The sequence below is a fragment of the Nannobrachium achirus genome (assembly GCF_963921795.1).
Source record: "Nannobrachium achirus genome assembly, chromosome: 3".
In the NCBI taxonomy this organism is placed as follows: Eukaryota; Metazoa; Chordata; class Actinopteri; order Myctophiformes; family Myctophidae; genus Nannobrachium; species Nannobrachium achirus.
Genome location: NC_137812.1, coordinates 27,949,310 through 27,977,021, shown reverse-complemented (window position 1 = coordinate 27,977,021; position 27,712 = coordinate 27,949,310). Strand labels below are relative to the sequence as shown.

At 41.7% G+C, this 27,712-nt stretch overlaps 1 protein-coding gene across 1 annotated transcript; it reads right to left on the bottom strand.

The window, feature by feature from the left end:
- Positions 1-145: 145 nt before the first annotated feature.
- Positions 146-26,434, bottom strand: npepps (aminopeptidase puromycin sensitive). The gene is made up of 23 exons (XM_080721861.1): positions 26,032-26,434; positions 23,064-23,148; positions 22,725-22,802; positions 22,453-22,574; positions 21,425-21,532; positions 20,396-20,596; positions 19,886-19,982; positions 19,109-19,142; positions 18,038-18,152; positions 16,599-16,763; positions 15,576-15,680; positions 15,191-15,251; positions 14,979-15,088; positions 14,207-14,270; positions 13,475-13,614; positions 9,977-10,111; positions 8,026-8,245; positions 7,126-7,268; positions 6,970-7,026; positions 6,553-6,660; positions 4,188-4,343; positions 2,595-2,642; positions 146-335 (listed from the first exon to the last, which is right to left on the bottom strand). Exons 1-23 carry the CDS (start codon positions 26,386-26,388, stop codon positions 189-191), a joined length of 2,856 nt encoding a protein of 951 aa, XP_080577987.1. The 5' UTR covers positions 26,389-26,434; the 3' UTR covers positions 146-188.
- Between the last annotated feature and the right edge of the window lie 1,278 nt (positions 26,435-27,712).

The following is a 27,712-nucleotide window of genomic DNA, read 5'->3' as shown; positions in this document are numbered from 1 at the left end:
TTTAGAGAAATGAAGCCTGCTTGCTTTAAGTGCGCTGTGGGTCTCCCTTCTCTCTCTGGTCTGCACTGTGGGGGGGCCAAGGCAGCTATGACGCTGGGCTGGGAGGTCCGTGCTGGAAGGAAGGAAGGGGGGGTTTGGGGGGGGGCTGGAGGAAGGTACAGGTGGGCAAGGGGCAGCGTTCTTCTTTCTCAGACGGGGGGATCTTTGCGCTGCAGTAGATACTGGTGGATGTCGTCTGCGTCACGCTTCAGCCACGCGGCGTTGAGGAGAATGTTCTCGCAGCACTGCTGCACCGTGCGCTCTGCTGCAGGGGCATGGTGGCTCTCGAAGAAACTCTGTGGGAGGGAGGGGTTACAAACGGTGATTATTTACAGCAGTGGTTCTCAAACCTTTTTAATGCCAAGGACCTCCTTATCTGAAAATGTTTTGTTTGTGAAGATAAGATTTCATAAAAAAAGAAGGAATCCTTTTCAAGATTTGTCATAAAAAGAAAAAAAGTATACATGGATTAAGTGGTTAAAATGACTGATATTATTATTTTGCTGGGGATCCCCCTGGGACCCGACCAAGGACCCCTCAGGACTCAGGACCAATTATAGAATCACTGAGGTGCAAGTGTGATTCTCACCATTTTATATTATTGTGTGCGTTTTTTTTTAATCTGGGACCCCAATCTACACTTCAACATCTGCAGTGTTCATTTAACTTACGGTAACAGACCTGTAAGGGTCCGTTTGGTTCCTACTTGCTCCTAACTATGATCAGTCATTTAGCTGGGGACCCCAGAAACTTATTCAAGGAGCCCTGGTGGTCATCGGAACCCCAGGTTGAGAACCAATGATTAACAGCATACTCAACTTCTTTTAAAGGCCTCCAGTTATCACCATTATTATCACTTTATTAACAGACATAATCGATCCACACATGTCGCACCCAACCCAATGTACCGTGTTTATTTATTCATGATAATTGATGGTCAATTAACTGCTTGTACTGTAACAGAGCCGCCGTTAAAAGAAATACAGGCCTGTTTCTCAAAAGGCTTCAGCATTTGTCCCTCAAAGAACACAAAGTGATCAGAGTCAAAACATGAGGGCTTTTTTTCCCAATGCACTCAGAACAAAAAGGTTTTGATCAAAATTGTTTTCCTACTTTTTTCTTTTTTTTAAGTCACATGAAAAAGTACATAAGCCGTCCCAGATAACTTAAATATCAGCAAATTCAGAAAGAAAATAGAAATTACTCTGTTCAGTGAACATTTATCACAAGATTTCTCCCCTTTATTTAGCTTATGCAATTGCATTACCAATACACGATTATGTGACCCAATCCACAACGCAAGTATGGGTCGTGAGTCGCGACACACAGTTACCTCAAGCACTTGTAAATTATCATTAAAATAGAAAACACTAATTTAATTGTCGCCTTTTGTTGTTTATCTATTCTACACATCTCAGCACCATTATAAATGGACAGCTCCATAGGACCAGCAGCATTGTATTTGGGCTTTAGCGCGGTTGCCATATGTATTCTATTTATTTATTATTGTACTGTATAGCATATTTGTGTGCAAGCATATTACATAATGTCCTTTTTCCATGGATTAAAGCAAAATAAACTGCCATGTCCTGTTGTGTGATTTGTGAAACAATATGAAAGGAGCTTCCCACACTAGTGCTGATTCTGATTCCTAATCAATCAACACAATAATGTAAAAACTATGATGTTTTTGTCATTTTAGTCCAGCTGTTCTTCATACTGCCAAACAGGCTTTAACCTTTTATATGACACATCCAAGTCCATTGGGGTTTTATGGAAGATGCTTCTGACCATATTGCTAGTTTGACCACTTCAAATGCTCCATTAATGCTCCATAAAATAATAACCGAAAATAGAACATCCACAAGCTTTGTAAGCTTGTTGATTTTCAGTGCATAGCATGCTATTTTCAGTGCATAGCATGCTATTTTCAGTACATGCTTTCATAGAAGACTTCTATGGAATCCAAATGACTGAAATCAGTCATGGTGACTTTAATCCATAAGCATGAGGCACAACGCAAAATGTCAAAGGAGGAGGGCATGATGACAAGCAAACAAATTCAATTATAAACCTTTTTTTGTGTAGTGTGGGTGAGAAGGCCTCCACAATGGCAGTTTTAAACAGGTCTAAAAACCTTGCACACACAATTGATGTTTCTCTAAAATAAAGAAACATTCTTGTGAGACCGGAGGGAGCTGGATTTGTATTACAATTTGTTTAAATATATTAAAGGAGTAGTTCACCCCCAAAATGATGTTTTCTTTCTATTGATTACTCATGCCATAGAGTTTTTTCTTGTATTCCTAAGACAATAATGTGATTACAATAAATCTACCCCCCTTGATTCTGGATGAGGACCCAAATTTGGAATCAATGGGGGTTAATTTACTATAATCTAATTTTTGTCTTTGGAATGCGACAAATACAAAATAATATTATTGAACTCAAGTCTCCATGGCGTGAGTAATCAGTAGAAAATAAGTCATTTTGGGGTGAACTACTCCTTTAATTTCCAAAAAGTAGATGTAAAGTAAATAACGCAGGGCGCTCACCTTCACTTCAGCCGCCATTTTGTCAACAGCAAATCCATCAACAGAGAGCTGCAGAGACGAGTGAACAAAGAATCCACATCACATGACATAGTTACGCTTCTCATATTCTAGTATTCTGTTTCAATCCATTTCCTGCTTTAGAGATACATCACTGGCATATTACATACACAGTATTAGAGACTGTAGTGTTGGAGAAGAGAGAGGACAGATCACAATCAACCATATCGTCTCTGTCAGGTGGAAACCCCATATGTCCAAAACTGTCACTTTTCAGGATTCAAATAAAAAATATGTAGCAAAAATAGCAGATCTACAAGATTAGAAAGTCTGTATAACATTTTAATACTCACTTTCCTGATAGCAATAGTCTCCTATTGCTGATGTACGGTAATTGTTTGCCAAGACTGAGTTGAACAAGTCCATTTATTTGCATCAACCCAATTGATATGAAAAGTACCTCTACATTTCTATTGACATTTGGATGGAAACAAGAGAAATTCCAACATTACTGAATTGTAAAGCCTGAGTTATGCTTAGTTGCATGTGGGAGTCACGCCCCAGAAATAGCAGATCTACATGTACAAGCTCACAATATGTTGCAGTGTAATGCGATTGATTACCACTGCTAATCAATAAGTCAGCATCCATTCAACTGGGAATCAAAGTAACCTTTTTTTCTCTAAAACAAATAAATATAAAAGGAATTTGTCTGTGTAAACACCTCCAAACGGTAACACAAATTACAACAAGGACAAATGAGACGGGTGCATAGCTGAGCCACTTATACCACTGCCCGATATGACCACAGTGTCCCAAAAATGACCTCAGTGTCCTAAAAATAGCTTGAGACAAGCATTGAAATTCAGTCTCATCTTTCTATGAGATGTTATGCATGTTAATCAATAACTTATCTTCTTGACTTTTGACCACCAAATTGCACCACATGTCAAATACTGATTGACAGATCTATATATATAAAGTTTAATGGCTGTGTGTTGAGATTCAATTATGATAATGACATAACACACAGACAGCACAGGCACACATAAAGACTAAAAGCTCATCGCAAGTTACTATGAAAAGCTCCACCGGCTCTCCTTCTCTCACGCCACGTCACACTTCTGGTCCTACTCTTACTCCATCTCTGGCACCGTTGCCCCTATCATGCCAAACTTTGCACACACACTCCTTGGCTGGCAAACCACAACCTCCAGCACCTGATTTCTCACATGGCCCTCTTCTAGCGCCACCATGTCATCAACATGGATCTGTCCCATTTCCCATATTCCCTCCTGATGCTACGATTGCCTTTTGTTTGTGTTTGTGTATGCGACCTGACGTGCGCTTATCTCCCGATTAGGGAGTCTTACTGGTTACAATAGTTTTGCAATCACGTTGATTCACCAGGAGCCTGGAGTGGACTGCTTGCTTCCAGGCTCAAAATATTTCATATAAATATTTTCGGAAATATCTAAACAAATGGGCTTTCAATCTGTGGCGGCACAAAAATGTCCGCCACTACTGTGCCTATTACTACTTAGTAGACTACACTCTAAATTGTATATTCCTACCATGGGTGCACAAAATGTTTACCTTGATGAGTCGCGATATGAGGAATCCACCCTGGTAGCGGTTGTGAAGCTCCTCCCAGTTGTCCTTCACAAACTTCCAGGCGGCTTTTCTGCCTTGTTTACTGCTGCCTGCCACGCCCCCGATTACCGACACCGTGTCCTGTGGACGAACCTCTTCCTGTGGGAGGAGGGACAAACATCATGTAGCTGATGATGAATGAAATGGCATAATGCTGCATGCCTGGCTGACACGTGACACAGTGGCCGTCTTCCCACTACGTCAAGCTCTCCTTCCCTTGTGGAAAGTCCTTCTGCTCTCTGCAGTTTGTTTCCATTTCACCAACACATTGGTGGCGCCTGTTCCACCTGCCAAGAACCTGGGAGTGGTCCTGTCTGCACAGTCAGCCGTCCCTTCAAGAGGCTCTCATTGCAGCGATCACTCCATTCTGTAGGTTTGCACTCTAAACCTTCCTCGCCAAGGAGTCTGGCACAGCTTCTTATCCAGTCCACCATCAGTCATCCTCATAGTCCATGGGCCATACGAGATGTCGCTCGTATGGCCCATGGAGGTTACAATGCATTTTTGAAAAGCTCTATATCTGTAGATTATATTTTGGTATGATAACCCTTCCTGAGTCACAGCTAAAAATTGGTGTTATCAGCCGCTACAGTAAGAAAATGCAAAAACTTAATCTGCTTTAAGTAGCATATGAGGGGTCAAACTAGGGGTTTTTCATGATTCTGAATCCATCTCCTGTATAGTAAAGTTAATAAAGACACCGACTCTACCGGCTGATAACAGCCGCTTGCTTAGCTGTGTCTCAGAAAGGGTTATCATACCAAAATATAATCCACAGATATAGAGCTTTTAGAAAATGCATAGTAACCTTTGCCACCTTTCGGAGAGCGACATCTCGTATGGCCCATGGACTATCAGCCTTGATGATTATTACAGCTACCTCCTCGCTGGTCAGCCGGCATGCTCACTCAAACGCCTTCAACGGGTGCAGAATGCTGCAGCATGCCTGGCAGGAAATGTTCACGTTGCCTCCCTTCTCCATTCCCAAACTGGCTTCAATTTGTTGCCCACAATCCTATTTATATCACTGGTGATGACCTACAAGGAAATCAAGGGCATCATGGTGGCACGTCCTTACCTTAGGACCACCCTTACACCCTGTTTACTGATCTGTCAGTCCCTCCCTTCCCTACGACACCCTAGCCAACGTTTCAATCGTCCTTGACTCTTCTTCCCCCTGGCTCCCAAGATGTGGAATGACCGTAGTGTGTTGATAGATGCCAGTTCCGATGAAAGAACGTTGGTGCAATTTAATGACTTTTAACACTTTGCAAGCCACGGGGAGCCCCTTAATATTAAAACCGGAATATACCGGACATCTGAGCAAGGAGTCTCAGCCGCGCAGTCTTTTACCGTACTTTGTCATTCCACTCCTTCCAGAGGCTCCCTAGCAGCCACCCATTTACTGTTTATACACGAGTGCTACTACAGCAGGAGTGCTGCGGGCTATGCGAGCGAAACTGTTCATATCTACTCTCGAGTCATCCATGGATTATTTGAGCAGACATTTACGTGAACGGATCGCGCACGCGAAACGCACGAGGAGAAGACACCTCGGCCAAAACAGCCACTCTATCCCAATGGAGATCCAGATAATCACGGTGAGCTAACGACCTGGGGAGTGAAAGAAAAGAAAAAACAACGGCGCGGTCCAAGAAGGAGGGGTGGCGGGCTCATGTTTATAAACATAATATTATGTCTCAGATCATAATACAATAATCGAAATTTCACGGCTAATCTACAACAAGCCATTCTATTTCGGCTAGCAAAGTGTTAAGACCCTTTAATACCAAATTGTCACATGACGTTGTGAGCTTGTAAGTAGTCTATTTTCACAATATTTGTGGAATATCTGTGGAACCGAGTCATTCTAAATGTGAATAGGATGAAAGTATGTTGGTTACACATGCATATCAAGTTCACAAAAGCAAAGAATGGCATGCATCTAGATAGATGCTAGGTTTGATGTTTACCTGGTATCATAGTTACTTTGTAGCACTTCATTGTTTTCTTTGCACTCTACTAAGGTGACCATTTACCCTGTAGTTTGTCAACTATGGTTCATGCCATTTGCTCTTATCTTGCACTTTGTACGTCACTCTGGATAAGAGCGTCTGCCAAATGCCTACATCGTAAATAAAGTACTATTTTGCCTACTACTGTATTTAGAAACAGCAGCTTTCAGCCAAAAGTCCAAGTCTTTGGTGCTGTGGTGGGAAATCAACTTCAGTTATGGGATTACAACATTGGGGGTTCAGAAAAAAAAGCGTGTTATTATTCTCAGAAGAAAAGACGTGGTTGTGCATACCGAGAGCGCAAAGTTGAGGACTTTCTGGATGAGGTCAGGGGCAGAGATGGCTCCAAGCACTCTTTCAATGCGGTTCTTCTCCTCCTGCATGTCAGCCTGGTGGTGGAGCTGCAGACAACAGAGGCGGAAGGAGGCAAAGTCAGGGAGAGGGAGAATGGAATGACACTTGGACTCGAGTAACATTCAGAAAAATCTAATTTGCTGCCATACATAAATCTCATCTGATGATAAGTGATCAAGGCCTCTTGGACATGATATGCCAACATTATGGTAATGTGATCTAGTAATATAATTGTCAGACGGAGTCAGTGAGGTAATTGTTCATCTTGCTGAGCAAACTGTCATAAAAGCTCATTAATCACAATGTCACACGGCCTGAAGGACAAATGCCAATTTAGAGCCAAAGAGCCGCCATACCTTCATCATCGTGTCCAATGTGGCACTGTCCCCATGCTTCAGCACTGCTAAGTAAACCTGGGAAAGAGACACATATGCATTGCAAATCCATTTTCTAGAAGTAAATAATTTCCATCATTGCCATGTTTTCTCCCTAAATCAATACTTTCCACGTACTGGGCTCCTGAGGTCTGCTGACAGGATCTGTTTCCCTTCCACGTGATCCTTGAATCTCCGTCTGGCCTCCTCCAGCGTGGGCTTGTGTCCCGCCTTCCCCAGCTTCCCTAGAACCAAACCCCTCAGCAGAGCATCCAGATGGCCTACAATGGTGATGAAAGGTCAAAATCACATTAACTTTTGTTAACTTTTCTGTGTATTGAGCCCAGCAATAATAAGATTGATGATGATATTGGTAACTGTGCTTATCATTCCCATAACAATATGAGAACTGTTGAAGAAAATGCATGCCCATTGTTCCATCTCTCTTGCTTGTGCTGATCACATAATATAATGCAGCCTTTCTTTGCCCAGGACGAGCGGCTCATTACTGATATCAGCCCGGGTAGTGAGACACGGCAGTAGCTGACCAATCAGTGAAAGCTTTAGGTGGCAGCATGTGCTGAACTGTCTATGGGAACAGTCCGCAATCACAAGGTGATTTCTCTTTGCATTTTCTTTTATTTACCGCAGCAGCAGTAATGACAAATGGATGCGTTTCGTCTACTCAGGCCTTCATCAGCGTTTTTCTATTTCTATAGACTGTTCACTGAGAGTCTGCACCCGTCTGTCCTTCTCTTAATCAATCGACAGTAGAGCACGCTCAGCTTTGGACTTGATAATCTATTTATTCCATTCATTCTCACAAAGGTCAACAAACAAGTCTGAGCTTGTAGCTTGTGAGCTTGTACATGAAAATCTGAAATTCTCTTGAAAATGTTTTTGAATCAGGCTTAAAGAGTAGTTCACCCCCAAAAAATGACGTATTCTCTATCAATTACAAACCCCACAAAGTGGTAATCCCGAGTACTCTAGTACTCGGGATTGGACCCAATAATCCACTCAAATTGTCCTCCTCACCTTCTCCCGGCCTGCTGTCCCAGCCCAGCTTGAGGCCGATGGGTGTGAAGAGGTCGCGGATGAACTCCTGGATCTCCTCGTGGAAGTCGGTGTGGGAGAGCAGCGAGGAGAGCACTCCCAGGTTGCAGCTGAGGTCGCTCCATACTGTGTAGTTGGGCTCATTGACGAACGCCTCCATCAGCTTCAGTACCTCCACCGTGCTGATCATGCCCGCACGCGACTGAAGAGGAGGAGAGAGAAGGGCTGACATTTTTAGCCATAGCCTCACTATTCTGGGGCTAATATTCAGTGACAGTATCAGATCTGCAAGCTTGTAGATGGGCTATTTTCTGCAAAGATATTAGGGGGGCCTAGTATAGAGCCCTCAGGAACCTGGTCTTCTAAGTATTGGGTTTAATTGCAGCGCAATTCAAAATCAAGGGACACTTTGTTGATTAACATCAAGCTCATTCGCATATGCTCACATTTGTCAATATTTTCTAAATGATGGAAAGGAAGCTAGGAGGAAAATAAAGATGTGCAAAACACCATATCGTATCATATCATATCATTATCTCTGCCAGTCAAAGCCTTTTTTTTTACAGTAACATTCGTGACAAAAGTATCAAAGTGAGCTGTCGTGTCGTGCAATCAAGTCTAGTCGGTTGGCTAACAGGAAGGTTTCAAAATATGAAAACTAAGGAACTAAGGAAGCACTTTCATTGTTAAAGTGGCACTATGTAACTTTTTTTTAACAAATAAGAATAAGTAAATACAATATAACTTCAGTCTTCCTGCTCTTCTATTGAGACATTTAGAAGAAGAAAATGAAATAAAAAAAGATTATGAAAGCAAAAGAAGCAACATGACTTATAATGACGTTATTTGCTGTGGCTGGTCTGTGGACAATGAAATGTTAGAAGTTCATTTACATCACAGCTTAGGGTTACACAAACCAGAAGAGGAAGCAATTGCGGGATCATTTGTTCCCCAAGTTGTTTCTTTGTTCCCCATTCTGTTTCCAGGTGGCACACAGAATTTAATTTAATCTTTAAGGTTGAATTAGGTAACAATGAGCCAAACAATTAAAAGCCAAACCTTGGTTTACTAAAGTCCATCAAATCTTTGAATATCTTTAAAAAAGAATGATCTTGTAGATTATCCATTTTTTGTGCGTAACACCATCAGGCAACTAAGAAAATTATAAATCTGCCTTAAAAAATGTATAAAATATAAAGGACTGGTATGCCTTTTATATACTAATTAAATGTATATATTTTTGGAGGGGGGGTTGTGAGCATGTAGATCTTCTATTTTAACAATAGAACAGTGTAAAAATGTGATGCATCAACTCTTAGTGCTCATCAGGGTGGGGGGAGGGGGGGGGGGGTTCCCAGTTAAAATCTGATTATTTGGGTGGTCACGGCCTGAAAAGGTTGAGAACCACTGCCTTAGGTCCCTGTAAGACTCCGGCCCATAGGTCAGGAGGAGGCTACCTCCCATTTCCGTAGTGAGAGGCAGCTTGAAGTACAAGTACACCCCCTGAACAGGACGCAGGGACTGACCCTTCAATTCAACCCTTGACGCAGAGTGCCAAGCGGGGAGGCATTGGTAAAGGGTAACCTTTTCTTTTAGTGGAGTTCAAACTAAACAACGCTTCCGTTGCCAATACAAGGCTTGCACTTTGAGTCATTGTTATTCCCAACCTGGCTGTTCTTTTAATGTGTGTAGTAGTCGAACATCTGTGCCCATGTAGAGCGTGTGTAGTCTGTGTACAAATGCGCTGCGAGGCGTTGTGAGCTTGTTGTGATAGTGCTGATGATAGTGCTGTCAAACAATGAAAACTATATGGAATCTATGAAAAGGTTGTGGGGGTCCCTGCTTCATCTCTCTCTCAACTAAGGGGTCCTTGGCCTGAAAACGTTGAAGACCCCTGGTGTAGAGCCCATGGATGTGTGGCTGACTGTCTCACCAGAGAGAAGAGGTCGTTCTGCAGGCCCAGCCGGTCTACAGGCTGCAGGCTGAGGTCTCTGACACCTGGGAGCAGGCTGTCCAGCATGGAAGAGCTGTACTGGATACGATAGAAACCCACTGTTCCTGGATTGATCTATGTGGAGCACAAAAAGAGCAGAGGAACACGGTTGCAACAGTTGTTGTTGGAAAACGTCTGTGTGTGCTCTTATAAACAGTGTTCAGTGGCAGTGCACCCAGCATCCCCAGGGGCATCAGGAACTCTCGCATATCGTCGCTTTCTGGCAGAAACCTCCTATCTCCATATCATTAACTTTTTTTCTCCCGTAAATGAACTTGATCACACTACAGCGTCACACAAAAGCATTTAAAGTATCAGATATGCAAGCTTGAAATGTGGCTGGAAGCAACACATTATGAGCTTGTAGATCTGCTACTTTAGATACTTACTGTATATGAATCCTGAAAAGTAACAGTTTGGGACATATGAGGTTTCCACCCCACGCAGACGATAAATAACCTTCATTTACTGGAACTGGATTATTCATGGGACAAATAGTAATGAGCTTAATAATCTTGAACGTCTTATCTCTATATTCTAACTTTGTGTTTTGTTTTTTGCTAAATGAATGCCCTACTTGATCATACAGTATACTACACAATATGCATCACACAAAAGCATCAAAGGTAGCAGATCCACAAGCTGGAAACGCAGCATGAATCGACATGTCTTGAGATTGTAGATCTGCTACTTTTGCAGTTTTTGGATCCTGAAATGTAACAATTTAGTTTTTTGGTAATGAGGTTTCCACCCAACAGAGATGATATTCTTCTGAAAGTGGGTGGTCTCTGAGCTAAGAGGAAATTAAAATATAACACATGGGTGATGCAAACCCATGTCTCACCCTGTTAAGGGAACAAGTCTGTTCTCGTTCAGTCACGGATGAGGGTGTCAAATTCTATTTCTCGCTTACATGTTTACACACAACGTGATTAACTTGTTAGAATTCACAAGATCTTATTATCATTTTTTTACAGCACAGTTCATCTTTAACAAATGAATAGATGTGTACACTATACTTGTACTAGAGTCCCTCTCTGCCTTGTTGATGGCCAGTGTGTTCAATAGAAATTATTTAAACATTTCAACAATGTCACGCCCACTGGTTAAGTCAAGAAAGAAAGTCGAGAACAGCTTCCATGCAATCAAAAATGCTTACAGGGGGCAGCATACAGAAAGTATTTATATAGCCACATAGTGATGATATAATTAGGTCCATCCAGCATCAACAGAAAGCTGCGGTTGTCAGAACTCTGAGAGGACGTGGTTGATAACCGCTGTTAGTGAAAACCACATCCTATCCATGTACTTAGTATGATGATGGGTGTTGCATTATAGATAGTGTGGTATTCAAGAGCTGTATCAAATTACATGAAATCGTTTTTTTGTTTGTTTTTGCTTTAGTCACATCCCTGAGCAATAATTCAATGACGGGATGGCTGCTCAGAGTCAGTACCGGAGTGACTCAGAGATGGTCATCAAATTGTTATATACTGTATATATAATCGGCAATATGGCCTATGCCAAACAGCGAAAACACAAAGCTTGCAACAATTGGCCAAAGGGTGGTGCTGTAGGAAGCCTTTGAAAGTGCAAACTTTGAACAGGTATAGCTCATGCTCTGTTTGACATACAGCCATGAAACCTGGATACACATACCGGTATGCGTCTTCTCATGCCGAACAACTTTGACACATACAAAGAAATCTCCATGAATTCAAGGTTTCATGGGGTGTGTAATTGATAGAAAATAAGATTTCTTTTAACATTGTGAATTATTACCTCAGTAGCAAAACATCCATAGTGCCACAGCTCTAGTGATTGCCACTGAGAGAACTTGCTCTGGATATTAAATTAAAGGGACGGGATGTTTAGAAGTGATACCATCATCATTTTACACTCATCCTTCTGACTGACGATCAACAAACTTGGGCGTTGAGGAACTGCGTTTGACCTCAGATGCTTCATATGGTGGCGAAATGTGATTAATTACAAAGAAAGGAAACCTCTATCTGATTAATTATGACTCAAGAGTTCAGCTTGGGTCAGTCATGTTTCTCCATCGTCCATTTGGCCAAATCAACACAGAAACTGCTACGGTTTTCAATCTTCATAGACTTTCCATGATGCATCTTGTGGCTAATCCCAAGTCCTCATTATTGGTCCAGACGCCCTCAACCGCTCCACTCATAACTACCTGTCTCCCTGAACATAGACGGCTCCATTGTCATCCCCTCCAGCCCCAGTCCCATGTCAAACAGATCACCAAAGCAGCCTTTTCCCACCTCCGCAACGTTGCCGCCTTTGTCCGACACTATCCCACACTACTCTCTATTCATGCTCATGCCTTCATCACATCCAGCTCGACTGTGTGCCATCTCCAAAGTTCTCCAGGAAGTACAGTATGTGCAAAACTCTGGACACCATCCAGAGACCACATCAATCACACCGGTCCTCCACGACCTTCACTTGCTCATGTCATGTCAAATCTTCAAATCTTCAACCTAAAGTACTGATCACCACCTACCTACAAGGCCCTCAACAACCAAGCTCCCCCTAACTCTCCCTAATTTGACCGCCATTACAGAAAACATATTCTTAAGTCAAGATCACTATGTTATGTTGCCATAAACCCATTGGACAACGACAATCATGGCCAACGACGGTAGCGGTTAAAAACAAAGGCTATGTAAAGAAGTAAAGGATACATGTTCTATGCCATAGCATGTGGCATAGACGTACTGGGAGGCGAACAGGAATGAGGGGAAGAGAAGCCAAGCTTAAACAATATTTTTGCTCATGACTTCTACGCTACCCTGTGTAAGGAGGACCGTTATTATACACATTTTCTGCATGATGATACATCTGGGGAAATCTAAACAAATAAATAAGTCTCAATGGCAAAGAAAGCCTAGAGCCCAATATAACAACCCTACGCTGATAACACAAATTCAGGTTCTGCCCTAAAGTCTTTATATTGGTTCTGTGATGCTGCATTGGTTCTGTGATGTTATTATTATTATATATTTTTCCATCCCAGATGTCACCAGATGTATCAGTAGGAGGACATCTGGCTACGTTAGGATTTGTGTCATTGCTACAGACTTACAGTGAAGTATGACGAATAGTGAAAATTGTGAAATCTGTGAAACAACATGAGGGTGGAAACCTCATGTCCAAAACTGTTACTTTTCAGGATTCAAACTCAAAAACAGCTCAAAACGTGGCGCTTCGTGCCACATTTTGAGCTTGTGGATCTGCCATTCTGATGCTTGCGTATGACGCTGTAGTACGATCAAGTAGGGTGTTGATTTACAAAACAAACTATATGGAGATAAGAGGTTTCTGCCCGACAGCGGCAACTTGTGAAAATAATGACAATGCCCGAAGTAGGGACGTTGAAAGTGATAAAGTTAGAAATTGTGGTTGGAAACTCACCTTGACCCACTGGTCTGGGCCAACGTTGTTGAGGGTGATGGTGGTCTCCGGGCCGTCCAGCAGAACCTTTAGTTTGGTGCACGTGGCGTCCTCACTAGAACAGATGCTGATGGGAACCATCCAACTGGGGCAGTCCTCACCTGCTCCAAACACACCACAAGGCTGATCACACATCAACAGCAAAATGTCAAAAGAAGTGACATCAAAGAAGAATATGTCAGGAAAACGACAACCAAAGTCACAATTAAGAAGACACTTTGACTCGCTGTCAACCGAACATAAATCACACAGTAAAGCTCTTGCATACAGTCTGTATTTTCATATCCTTTTCTTGTATATCTGTCTTAAATAAATAAAAGAACCAATAAAAGAACGCACAGAATCTTTGGCGACAAATATGAACTCGGCGTGCAAGAGCCTTAAAGGGGAGAACCACCCATTTTCAACATTGAAAATAATAATAATAATCTGTGATGCCTAGAAGTGGAGGATTGATTTGGGGGTTTGTATTGCAAAGTACACCATGATGATGTTTTCTTCATTTTCTTTTTCTGTGTGATTACTGGCAGTGCAGATGTATTTAACCTTTTATTTGATTCGTGCCTTGATGTCCTGCACCTGGCCTAAATACAGGTACTCGATGTGCACGCTATCTCCTCTTTGAAGATTTCTGATACTAGCAGAAAGAAATAGTCTTGAGTGTACAGGTCCATATAGTGACAACGTACTCACCTTCATGTGGTCCGCTGGCGCAGAACTTTTTCTGAGATATCTTGAGGATGCGGTCATCGCCTTGCTATTAAATTAAAACCACTGTTAATCACACTTTGTTTAGACACTACAATGTAGGACATCTTCACGCTGGTAGATTAAGGTACTGAATCATAATGTCATGCACTCCCCCATCTCCAGAAACAACTATAAGCACTAAGAAGCAGTCATCTGTTTTTTTTCATTGATGTAACATGTAAAACACCCTGGCTGTGTCTCTGTTAGTCAGTCTACTGCAGGGGTCTTCAACAGGGGGTCCGGGACCCCTAGGGGGTCCTCAGAGTTAGATCAGCTATTTTTGGCAAAGAGGTTTGTAAAGTATTTGACGTTTCAAGTGGTTAAATGTCTGAAAATTACTCCAACATGATGACAGTGCTGTCAAACAAGTCTAAGCTGTCTATGAAATCTATTTCTTTGATACAATATGTAGTGGGGGTCCCTGCTTCATCTCTCTCTCAGCTAAGGGGTCCTTGGCCTGAAAAAGTTGAAGATCCCTGGTCTACTGCATGGGCTAAAAGTAATTATTTTAATGTTGACTGTTTTATCTTGTCATGTTGTTATCACTGGTTGAGGACCACTGGTGTGACTCATCACTAAACCAAAAGTGCTTGGGACCGTCAATTTTTGAATTCAGCGCACAAAAATACCCCTAGGTGCAAATTTTCACGCTTTCTGCCGGAAGTGAACACCTTTTTCACATATTTCTCCCACTAACTGGTGTAGCTGACCTTACCTGTTCCTGGTCCACTACAATAATGGGGAAGCCCATCTGTTTGGTCCAAGAGCTCATAACAGCAGCGATGGGTAAACCACTGGCCTGTTCCAGACAGTCCCATAAGTCCTCTGTGGAAGTAGAGGGTTGCAGAGAGTTACAGTTCTAGCGAACAAACAAATCTGGCATGTCAGTTATGTTTTTGCATATTACTTCCCGTTTTGGAAACTTACCCGTTGATGCATTTTTATGTTGGAACTTCAAAAGATAAGCATTCATTCCTTTCCTAAAGTCCTGAAGACAAACAGCATAAAATAAAAAGGGTCAGTTCAGTTCAGTTTGTTTCATTTTTCAGCACTTTTGGACAGTTCAATACAAGAACATTATCAGTGCATCTGAACATAGCATAGTTTAAATGTATCTATATATAAATAAAGAAGGAAAAGTTCAAGGCACAGATAGTGAAGTCTATCTGACATGATAAAGTGTCCAAGGTGCCAAAAAAAGGGAATAGGGAGAAGCATAATGCTTATCGAGCCCTACCCCTGGTTTAAACACATGAGGGGGAAAAAATGGATGGTCATAGAGTGACAAAGCGTTTGTGTTTCAGCTCCTGACCTCATCTCCTATGTAGTTATGCAGCATGCGAATGACAGAAGCTCCTTTGCTGTACGATATGGCGTCAAAGATTTCATCCACCTCTGACGGATGACCGACGTTCACCTGCAGCAAAGAGAATCACAACACACTGGCTAGTATCTCAACTGAGACTATGGCACAAACACATGACTAATTAGACTAAGGCAGTAAAGGCACAGACAGAAGTACTAGAATAATGCAACTCCAACTGCATGAGCTCCTTCAAATTAAATAAATTCCGGTTTGATACAGAAACACATTTCTGGTAGGCTGGACATAATCGATTATCGACTTCCTGATCTTGTTTCCGTCTGCTTACTGTGTAAACGCAGCTGCAGCTAACTCGAGAACGGAGGCACGGATTTCCAAGCATATGTTTTTGGTTTGAAAGCTGAATGGCGTGCACACGCGTGGTGCATGATCCGTGCGCGATCGTGCACGATGGACACGCACGCCACCCGTTAAAAAGTCTGGCAGTCTGATCCGAAAGACGATTTTGATTAGCTGACAGAGAATGTGTTTATCTGAGCTATACGTATATCTTCTCTGTCAGGTGGAAACCTCATATCTCCAAAACTGTCTTTTCAGGATTCTAATTCAGCAATAGCAAAAGTAGCAGATCTACAAGCTCAAAACGTTTTGAGCTTGTGGATCTGCTATTTTTGATGCTCTTGTGTGACTCTGAGAATTATGATCAAGTATGGCATTAATTTAGACCTGAGGCCGATTTTAAAAACTTCTAAAACCCAACCTAAGTTTTCAGAAGACCTTGAAATACTAAAGAGACGGAGGTAGCACCCGGATATAAAGCTAAAACAACGTATAGGTCGCAACAAGTTTAAATGGGTTAATTTGCGGGGGGGGGGGGACACAAAAACTTTAATGGCGATAAGAGGTCTCTGCCCGACAACAGCGATATATACTGTAACAACAACTAAAATGACACAGAGGCGTTCCCAGGTATAACGACGTACGGTACATGTGTAAATGGGTTAAACCCACCTCTATGGGATGGCTGTTATCCAGCGCATCCAGGTCCAGGGCACGGGTGTAGTCGGCAGAAACAAACTGGGTCCAGATGTCGTACTCTGGGAAGCAATGGTCCACACACAGATACTCAATCCATGATGCAAAGCCTTCATTAAGCCACAGATGGGTCCACCACTCCTGTACACACACAGGAAACAACAGCATGTTCTTCAACAGGAATCTCATGGCCAATCAAAAGGAAAACTAGCGGGCATTTGTATTAGTGATGTGTCGTTCATGAGTGATTCGTTCATAAGATTCGAATCATTAGCATGACTCGTGAACGATTCGTTCAAATCCCTGAAATGGGTCGTTCACACTTTCGTTCACACCCCCGCCCCTCCCCCTAAAAGCCCTCGCGATGTAATAAAAACGCTCCCGCGATTGTGTTTTTCACGGGACAATCACGCTATGAACAAATCATTTGAACGAATCTTTTGAACGGATCTTTACCGTGAACGTGAACGAAATGATCCGATCACTGAAATGAACGGGATTGCCCATCACTAATTTGTATATAGTTAGGTAACCTCGCGTCACCACGCTTTCCACGACAGCAGAGACACGGGTAGTGTCGCATTGTTTTTGTTCAGTACATAACTCGAATTCATTTGCAAGTGTGACTCGCGTCACGGCAACCACACTTGCAAATTAATTCTGTCCTTCTCCTTTATGCCCATATATGGAGATCCCTGATGTCATCAATATTAAGCCCATATCAGGGAATGCAATGCCCTTAGGGCGTCTTACTGGTGACGTTATGTTATTTCCACTCCAGATGGGATCATATAACCAAAGAATTTGTATTATAGTTATAGTTATGAAATGTATGGAATTTATTTTCACTGTGAACACTAAAACTGTTCAGTCATTTGACAACAACAAATATCCACCATGAACTCAGTGCCATTGTTATGTCACAATGTACTTACTGTTGCCGTTAAAATAAGCTTCAAACTAGTTATCAAGTTATCAAGAAATGTATGGAATTTCTTTTCAATCATGTGAACACTCAAATTGTTAGAGGTTATTTGAGAACAACACAACAAATAACCACCATGAACTCAGTGTCATTGTTATGTTATAATCTGTCTGACAGATATATAGCACTAGTCTTTGTGAAAAGAGCATGGACATCAAATCGGGATTGGAGCAGAATCGAATTGTCTAAAAACGTTTTTCTTGAACTAAAGACTCCAAAGCTCCCACCAACAGGCCGTGGGTCAAAGGTTCTATACACGTCTCATGGCAACAAGACGCTCCCATGAGATCAATGCAACAATGCTTGAGGCAGCTCCTTTAGCCGCTGTGCCCATTCATCGATGCCCAGAAAGCTGCCCTGTGAATTTACTGCTCCTTAAAAAGGTTTTTCAGTGACAGCTGGCGGCTGAAGGTTGTGTTTGAATGATTACCATGGTGACTAGGTTTCCGAACCACTGATGTGCCAGCTCGTGTCCCACCACCAGGGCTACCCACTGTCTGGAGGAAGAGCAGGAGTTCTTTGGGTCGATCAGCAGTGCCGTCTCCCTAGGAGATGATGGGACACAAAAAAGGTGAAGATTCACACTAATGAACTACCAAATAGAGAAACAGCGCATGAACAATATAGACCGATGTATTCTTTGTTGCAAACTGGTGTCACGTACGGAAAATTGCCCCATCTATCGCAACACACTTTGAGCTTGTAGATTTGTTATTTTTGGCATGCATAGGGTGGAGGAAATCTCCAGGTATCCGACAATGCGTTTCCGATTCAGAGGGCAACGAGTAGATGATAACTCGATTACCGATGCATCTCGATTCCGATACATGATTTATTTCCCCCTCACTGTGACTAATAAGAAGGTGCTTTCTAATGATCCATAATGAAAACAGATTAATTTACTTCCATTGTCTTTTATTTATAATAAAAACAAATGGAAGAGATGTGTCACTGTCAACTGGAAGGTTATATTTGCCAACATCGACAATTGCAGAAAACCAACAGGAAAATAAACAAGTCTTTTTACTAAAATAATAATACTACCTTATAAAGTGTTCTCAATAATTCTGCTAACCAACCACAATCTGGCTGCTGCTCTGTGAAATAAGCATTATGATAAAAAAAAAAAAAAAAAAAAAAAACATTAAGCAGCTTTCTGCTTTAAAAGAATATGAATTCTTATTACCAACATACAAAAAAGGTTTCCACCCCTATCAATTGAACAAGGGAGTATAAATTAAGCATATGATTTTCAGGAAGTGGAAGGTCACAAATCATACATGTAGCCGACTGTTTAACTTATTCAGTAGGTATCAACAGGTTTTAACAGGTTTGCATGAAATGCACACACACACATACTGTATCATGACCACGTGAGCACAACAGAATTGCTGTTATACAATGATTTTCAGTGACAGCAACCCAAATAAGAGTCGCATCCTTTTCTTTGGAAGACTGTAGCAATCTTCAGGTCAATAGTTGTAATAAGAGCAAAATATACCTGTAAGTTACAAGGCCCCAGTTTTCCATGGCACCTGGATGGAGAAAGGCGATATGTGTTTTAGCCTTTCGCCATACAAGTATGTCACAAGACTGATACAAATTTACCAGCCAATAAAACAAACAGTTTAATGTATTATAATAATGTATTTATTAATCTCTTCTCTCCATGCAAATGAAGATACTTTACTACCCCCTAATATTTTGCAGCTAAATGCCTTCATGACACCATGGTATCTGTATGTAAATCATCCCCCCCAAATATTTTGCAGCTAAATGCCTTCATGAAACATGGTGAGACGGTATCTCATCTAATTTGCAGTGGTGGGAAAAGGTACTCACAAAAGTAGTAGTTTTGCAGAATGTCTCATTTTACACGTTTTCAAATGAATAAGTATTAAAATATAGGTATAGTGGAGAAGAAGTAAAAGTATTGAAAATTGGCAATAATCAAGTAAACTAAAAGTACCTCAACACTGTATTTAAGTTCAGACTTGAGTACTTGTACTGTACTTAGTTACTTTCCACCACTGACCTACACCATACAAGGATAAGTCACAAGACCGATGCAAATGTATCAGCCAATAAAAACAAACAGTACTAATAATGTACTCTTCTCCCCATGCAAATAAACATTTTTGCAGCCAAAAGCCTTCATGACACCAGGGTATCTGTATGTAAATTATCCAATTTGCATAAGAAATATTAAATATTCCTGCTGCACATTTTCCATCACAATTACAGAAAGTACAAACAAAATGTGACAAAGAATACTAACCAGCAGCAAAATCAGCAATAGCTATGAGATCAATTTTAGGCAATGGATAAGGAACACTGAAGTAGTCTTTGTAGAAAGGTAAGGTCTTTGTCGCAACCTGGAAATGCATTAGGAAAAGATCTCAGTCATTAAATCTCATCAACTTTGCAAAAAGACTATAGTAGACTTAAAAATTACAGAATTGATTACAGAATTACAATGATAATTTTGCTATGATTCCAACTCTATAGAACCAGACAGGTGGGAGATAAAACACCAGACACAAGGTAAACACATCTTTGGTTGTGTCTGGTATGTCTAATCTGACATGCCACTTTTGAACCTACGTAGACTCCTTGATACTGCAAAAAACAATCCGTCTGGTAAAGTTGCAATTGACTGCAAAAAACAATCTGTCTGGTAAAGTTGCAATTGCCTGGAGTTTTTGCAAATCAACAGCCACTGTGGCCAATGGGCAAGGATGTTTTTCCCCTGCTATGGAAATTCAAGACAGCTTAACATCACGCTCACCTCCAGTGCAAACTTCCCTTGTTCTGCCTTCCCCAAGGGTGTGTAGACGCGTACCGTCACTCCATCCGACGACTGACTCTCCACAAAGTCGTATTCGCCAATAACAAATGCTACAAGATACGTGGACATGATGGGTGTGGTGGCAAACTTCACTTCCACAAGGCTGTCATCGTCTGGATATGGCTTTCGATCAATGACATTCTAAGAATGGCACAAAGGCAAGTTAGCCTGCGACTCAGAAATGCAACGTTAACATGTTCAATCACACTCAAAAGAAGTACAAACAGCAATATTCTAATTGGTGCAATCAGGAACAGAGCACTGATGCTGCGTCCACACTAGCAGCAACAAAGCTATAAAACGTCCCGTCCAAGCATGACCAATACATTTCCTAGAGAGTGGCCGTTGCTCCTCAAGCCACACTGCATAAATGAAAAGGGTAGGTTTAAATAGCACAGGGAACTGGTTAACTGCAAGAATGAGCCTTTCCTCTTTTTACGTAACCGAGTGGGAATTGTGGGGAGAGAGAAGGGGGGTGGAAATGGAGAAACAAAAACATAGCATCAGTTGATGCTTCACTGCATCATTGGAGTGCTGAAAGTCTGTCGAGTCTGGACTGGACTCCGGCTCAACTTTGATCTGTGGCATACACGCATCACGTCATGCACCGGCAAGTGTCAGGTGTCACTTTGTAGCTTCATGTTGCTGGCTTCCATTGAAAAATGCATTGAAAATGCTTGGCACTTTGTTGCCGCTAATGTGACGTATGTATGTATCCTGATGTCCTAGTAAAAATACAGTTCACATTTGAAATAGAAACAGTTGTAATTGACAAACTTAAGTGAAAAGACTTAAAGCCTGAGATATACTTGGTTGCAGGCCGGTGTTACGCACGTGACACGTGAGCTTGTAGATCAATCAGGTATTAGTGTAACTTGTTGTATGCCATGTAAGCTACATTAGCAGCATTATGTGGAAGCCATGGGGGTACAGATTTTCTCAGGGTAGGAGCGTGAACATGAGACGTACCATATTAGACAAGGCTACTCTGTCCTTGGGAACTATCAGAGTGATGTCAAAGGTAGCTTTGATAGCTGGCTCATCCCAACAGGGGAAGGCTCTACGAGCATCCGTGGCCTGGAGAGAGAAGACGGGGACAGCACCATAGGAGTCAGGCGAGAAATTATCTTCAAAGCAAGCACATGTGTAAAGTACAAGGCTTAGATCCTGGAGGTGCTGGAGGCACATTTTTAAGTCAACCTCCTCCAATGACCTCCTGTAACAAAAGTAGATTACAAACTAGGTCTAGACTGTTTACAACAGCTATAAAGACATAAATATAGCATCAAAAATATTATTCATACATTTATGTATCTGTGGGCTGGGCAATTAATCGGTCATCATATCGGTATCGACCGATGTTGGTCTTAAAATGCAATACTGGTATCCTGATATCAAAATAAAATATCAGTTTTAGCCAATGTTTTATTTTCTAATAATTATGTAAAATTATTTTAAAAAGCCTGAAAAGGCTTTTGGTGATGAAGGCTGCAGATTTAATCAGAGTTTTCTGGGGAAGCTTTTAAAAGGGTCAACAGGTTGAAAAATTTTAAATAAAAATACCACATTCAAGCTGTTTATATTGGGATATGGGCCAACATTTCAGTAACGGTGCATCCCTAGTTTTGGAATAAAGAGGCATTGCTTTTACAAATTCTGTGTTTACATGCCTTTTTCAGTATGGACAAAATTATATATATTATTTTTAATACAGAATGAGATCATACAGACATCGATTTATATCGGTTATCAGTCATAACAGCAATTAATTATATCAGATATCGTCCAGAAATGTCATATCACCCGTTCTAATACATATACAGTAAAAATAGAATGAATGAGGCATTGCCTAACCTTTATAACAACTCTGGAACGCCAACATTTGTCACATGACCATCCCACACTCCTGTGGCTATGTTGCAACATAGGCTATTATGGGGTTAAGCAACAAACTTTCCCAAAGAAAGCTCTATGATAATGAAGTGTGACACACTTACCTCAAACTGTGTGACAGCGGCGAAGCGGACCTCTCCTGCAGGAGTTGCATATTTACTTCTATAGAAGCCTTTCATTTTGTCATTTAGCTCTCCCACAAAGTCAATCTTCAACGTACCGGATCCTGAAGAAAGAAGAGGGCAGAGATGTGTTGTGCAGTTCATTCAGCTGCGGCCAAAAGTGAAGCTTGTTATTGTCAACAGGAACTAAAAACATGGCCATGTTTTCAACATTCAGGCAGAGCCGACGGAGGCCAATGTGAACTCCCCTTTACCTTTCTGAAGAGCGCTGGGAAACGACAGAGTGACTTTCTCATCCTCATTTTGATAGTTGAACCCTGTTGCATTAATTTCTAAATCCAGGGAGAAAAAGATATTAGCATGATGTGTCAGGTCAGAGATGTTTTGGTTCTTTGAAGTACTCTGTTTTCTGAACCTTGAAGAAGCAAGTAAATGATTCAAACCACAATCAATATAAGGCAATATGCCCCATAAAAATAATATATAATAAATGCAATTAAAGTGTCCTTCAACAGTCATTTGACGTAAAAGGTTATTTGACGTAAAAGGTTAAACATAAAAGACCAAAACGGTAAACCAAAAGTCACTCTCACCTTCCCCTCCCTCTGCTGCAAAGGATGCTGTGATGATGTCAATATCAGCACAGTTCATCACAATCTGATTCGTGGCCAGTGTAACCTGCAGTGTAAATATTGACCAAAAGAACAATGCACAAATTGCATTCAGATAAATCCAGCCATGCAAAGCAACTATCCCTAATTACCATCTTTCTGGATGTTCAGCATAAAGAAAAGGAGTGTACTTCAATACTTCCTGGTCACTGAGCTTTCTCTTTGCGCAGAGCCACCACTGACGGGTGTCTCTAATCTGAACTGACTCGGATAGCCGAGACAGTGATCAGACAACTTAGTGTAGGCTAAACTTACAGTAGCTCTGAATGGTTACTCAGATAATAGCCTTGGCATGCAGATAGAGAGACTGACTAATATAGTGGGCTTATGACTTCAACACAATATGAAAGCCGTTCATGTGACTGGACAACTAACGTTGGGGGCAGAACAAATCGGCACACTTAAAAGGACAACTTGTTTTTTTTTTCCTTTTCTCTAATTACAATCTAAAATATGAACCAAAAAAAACAAAGTTGTCCTTTAAGCCTAATTTATGTGCCACATTTTGTAATTGAAAATATGTTATTTTAGCCAAGTGACAAGGTCATAGACAACATATAAATTAGACCTTAGATACAACCTTTTCAAGAGGGCAGCCCATTTAGAAAAGTGACATTAATGCAGCCAGTGGCATTGCTGTTTACACACTGCCGTTGTTTAGAGACACACACACTGTGTATGTAGTGGACTTTCAGTCTTAAACAAAGGCAACAAAGCAGTAATTATAGCACACGTTGGCTAATGGCATGGTGCCACAGTGCTTGGGTTTCTCCTGGTCCATTTTGAGGTTCCTGGCTTTGTGTAAAGTGCTGGCCAGCAAAGGTATTATTAAAAACACTATTTCACTTCAGCACCCACACCTTCACTGTTAAGTTCAAGAGCAATCGACCACGAATGCTCACTGCACGTTTGGAACTCGAATCTCTCAACCCCATTAACTCTGTGTAATAAGAGACCCATTACAAACAACCACAGGTGTTGAGATTTGACCGATATGATACGTGCTCGAGCTTCGCAGAATAGAGCATTTTCCACTATGTCAGCACAAAATCAAAGTATAACAAATACTAGTTTAAGTTTCATTTGCTTGTGTTATTATCTCAGTATTCAATTATGTTTTTTTCCACTCAAGATACCATCGCATTGCCAATCATTCCAAAATGATTCCTATTTTGAAAAGCAATTGTATGCACCAACCTCGATAAGTAGTAGATTATTCTGACTTGATTCATAACTATTTGTAAAAATGTGTATATGGGCATCATGTTAACCATGTCAGCTTTAAGCACAATTGTGAGCTGAGTGTGTGAGTGAAGCGGAGTGAGTGGAGAAGGATGAATGAATGAATGAGTATAGCAGTGAGTGAGTCAGTTGAGTTTGTGAGGGAGGCAGGGTGAGTGGGTGACATTTCCTTGCTGTGAGATTTAGTAAACATTAGCCGACTGGCTTGCTACTCATCAAGCGAGCAGGTGTATGACTCACAATGAAATGTGCTGATAAGTAACCCAGCTAGTAGGCATGACCATGCACACAACTGACGCGTTTGGTGTTAGTCTTGAATTCATAATAGTGCACTGCAATCATGCAAAAACAATAAATAAACGGGCTGCTGAAATCCAGGCGTCGTTAGCCAGGGGTAAATGTCGTTGATGGTACGTGACAGCTAGCTAGCTGACATGATATGGCAAGTCTAGGTCTAAAATTTAAGGGAACTATCCACGAAACTCCCAACTAAACTGGAGACCTCTAACTTGCATACTTCACGATAACGTTCACAGAAATCTGCCATTTCCAATTCATTCGGGGTTTCGGATTTGTCAATCAGCCCGAACCTGTCAAGCCCCTTGACTAGAGCAGTCCGACACCATTAACTTTAGCATTTAGCTGCCTGGTACACATTAATAGCGCTGTTATAGCTCGGCTAACAGCAAGAGTAAACATAACAAGGATGAGTCAGCGACGTCACAAGCTATCGGGAAGTGTTGCCCAACATTAAGGCTCATTTCCACCGGCAGCGATAACGATGACGATAACGATTTAAAAAAGTGGGTTTTCAATTGAAGTGGATCGGCAGCATCCACCCAACACCGATACAGACAACGATAGCCGACAACTACATCGTTAGGATCAACAACGATGTGGTTAAGATCACAGTGATATGGAACTGGTTCTCTGACAAACAGCTCGCGATGCGCACTGAGCGAGCGGCTGTTGTTAATTGACGCCTCTTCACATTGATGTCCGATAACTTTATCGGACATAAATGTGAAGGCATAATTATCGCTTTGATATTTTATGGCTATCGTCATCGTTATCGCTGCCGGTGGGAATGAGCCTTAACACTTGTAGGGATGAGAGTCATCATGGGACGATATTAAAATTTCATGTCACGCTTATTGTGCATGAAGAAATTGCGGTTTATAATATTATCGCAGTAATCGAAAATATCCCCAACATTATCCTGGGGCGGAACAGGGTTTAAAATGGTACCAGATATGCAGCTTGGCAAGGTGAATTGATCCCAGTGCATGACGGAGGATAATTTCACGATACATTTAAATCTCCACGATACGATTATTTTTAGTGTTTTTTTTCTCCTCACGATAAACGATAATTATAATAATTAACGATTATCGTCCCGTCCCTAAAAAGCACTTCCGCGTGACGGGACACATCACAGACGCATCCCTGTGTGAATCTTCATTCTGGGGGCTATAGCAGGCAGCAAGCAGTTAGCAATTCGCCGCTAGCGATACGAGTATGACAAATTAGCTAAGCTAGCGCTATAGTAGATTACATAACAAAATCCCCGCCGTGCAGCCGTCTAAAAACACCGACCGCGTCAAAACAAACAAGGTGAAAAAACCGAGACACCAGACGACGCACGTACCTCCACCGCCGCCTCCAGCTTGCCCTCGAACGTGAAGTCGACGAGGTCGGGCTTCAAGCACAGCCCGTAGTTGACGGGGTAGACGTCAGCGGGCAGCCGCACGAAGGGCCTCCTTTCGGGCATGGTGGTGTCTCTATTTTGGCTGGCTACTAGTGTCGCGTTCGCTAAGACGGTGCCGTGGATCGCTCTCAGTACGACGGTGACTTTGGATGCGGTGGCGCGGGGCTTGTTGTCGAGGGAAACGACGGGCTTCTTGGACAGCAGCTCCGTGTAGTGGCAGCAGGTCGTTGTTGTGAGCGTTTTCAGAAGCGACAGTGTTGTTTGCGTTCGGCGGCCCACCAGACCCAGCAGCAACATAAAAGCCTCCTTCACAGTGACACAGTCCTCCTCCCCTCTGCTCTGCTCTCTCTCTCTCTCTGCTGCTCTAGTCTCTCTCTCTCTCTCTCTCTCTCTCACTTCGAATCCAAACAAGCGATGTGAACTAGCGCCGACCTCCGAACAAATAACGTCATCGCGTCGCTCGGCGTGCCAGTGTGTTAACGACGGTGTGAACGAATAATATGCGTGTGATGTGAATACATTGAATTAGCAGTGATTCCCAACCTTTTTTATAAGACCCCGAGTTTGAAGTGGAGCCCTGGCTGAGGTGACGCTGGCTGATAGGGGTGTAACGATACATTATAATAGCGATTCGATACATATCACGATACATGGTTGACGATACGATACATGGACGATATTGGTTCATTCATGGCAATACGATACGATTCGATTTAATTATTTAAAATCGATATAGTAACTATTTAGCAAAGAAATTAAATCTGTGTGAAAGGTGTAAATAGTGCAGGTTTTTAAGGGAAACATGTATTATTATGGATATAAATAAGTGATTATCTGCCAAATACATGGACATTGTATATTGACAAACCTGCACCTTGACATGAACCAAGAGATTACGCACATTTATCGATAGACCAGTGTAGCTATATGGAAAGGAAAAGTAATTAAACCCCTCCTTTTAATTTGTTCTTCTTAAAAATGCCAAATACAATGGACAAGTAAGTAGTATCGATACAATCGATTCTTTACACTGCCGATTCGATACGATACAAAATAAAACGATACGATTCGATTTTAGCTGTTTTCATTTCGATCTACTTCGATTTTTTAAGTTAAAAACGATATTTCGATACAGTTACTATATCGTTACACCCCTACTGGCTGAGGTGACGCCAGGTTAACGGAGCCGTAGTGTGATTTTTAGGCTATCTCTCTAATCTGGGACTGGGCTGTAACATTTAAAAGTTAACTCTGGAATTGGTAGTAGGTCAATAGGCTACAGACCCTATTTCAATTAAATAGTGTGTGTGTGTGTGTGTGTGTGTGTGTGTGTGTGTGTGTGCGCGCGCATTATTGGGTCACGGTCTCTGGATGGCATGTAGAAATAGAATAGCCTATATGTAATTGCGACTGCAGGGAGCAGTTACTGTGAAAATATGCAGCATTTGTGTCACGCTGTTAAGCCCTTTGCACACAGGCGCGTTTAACCGCACGGATAAAACGGACAATATTATTTTTTGAAAAGAAAACAATGATTCTCTATGACCTCATGCACACCGGCTCCGAATTAGCCGTGCGACGAGTGGCTGCCGCCGTGCGTTTTTTTCTCGATCGAACCCAG

Coding starts and splice junctions, on each gene's coding strand:
- npepps (XM_080721861.1), bottom strand. CDS start 26,388: ATGTTGCTGCTGGGTCTGGTGGGCCGCCGAACGCAAACAACACTGTCG. Junction 15,252..15,575: donor ATAACTACATAGGAGATGAG/GTCAGGAGCTGA, acceptor GTTTGTCTTCAG/GACTTTAGGAAAGGAATGAA. Junction 6,661..6,969: donor CATTGGACACGATGATGAAG/GTATGGCGGCTC, acceptor TGTTGTCTGCAG/CTCCACCACCAGGCTGACAT.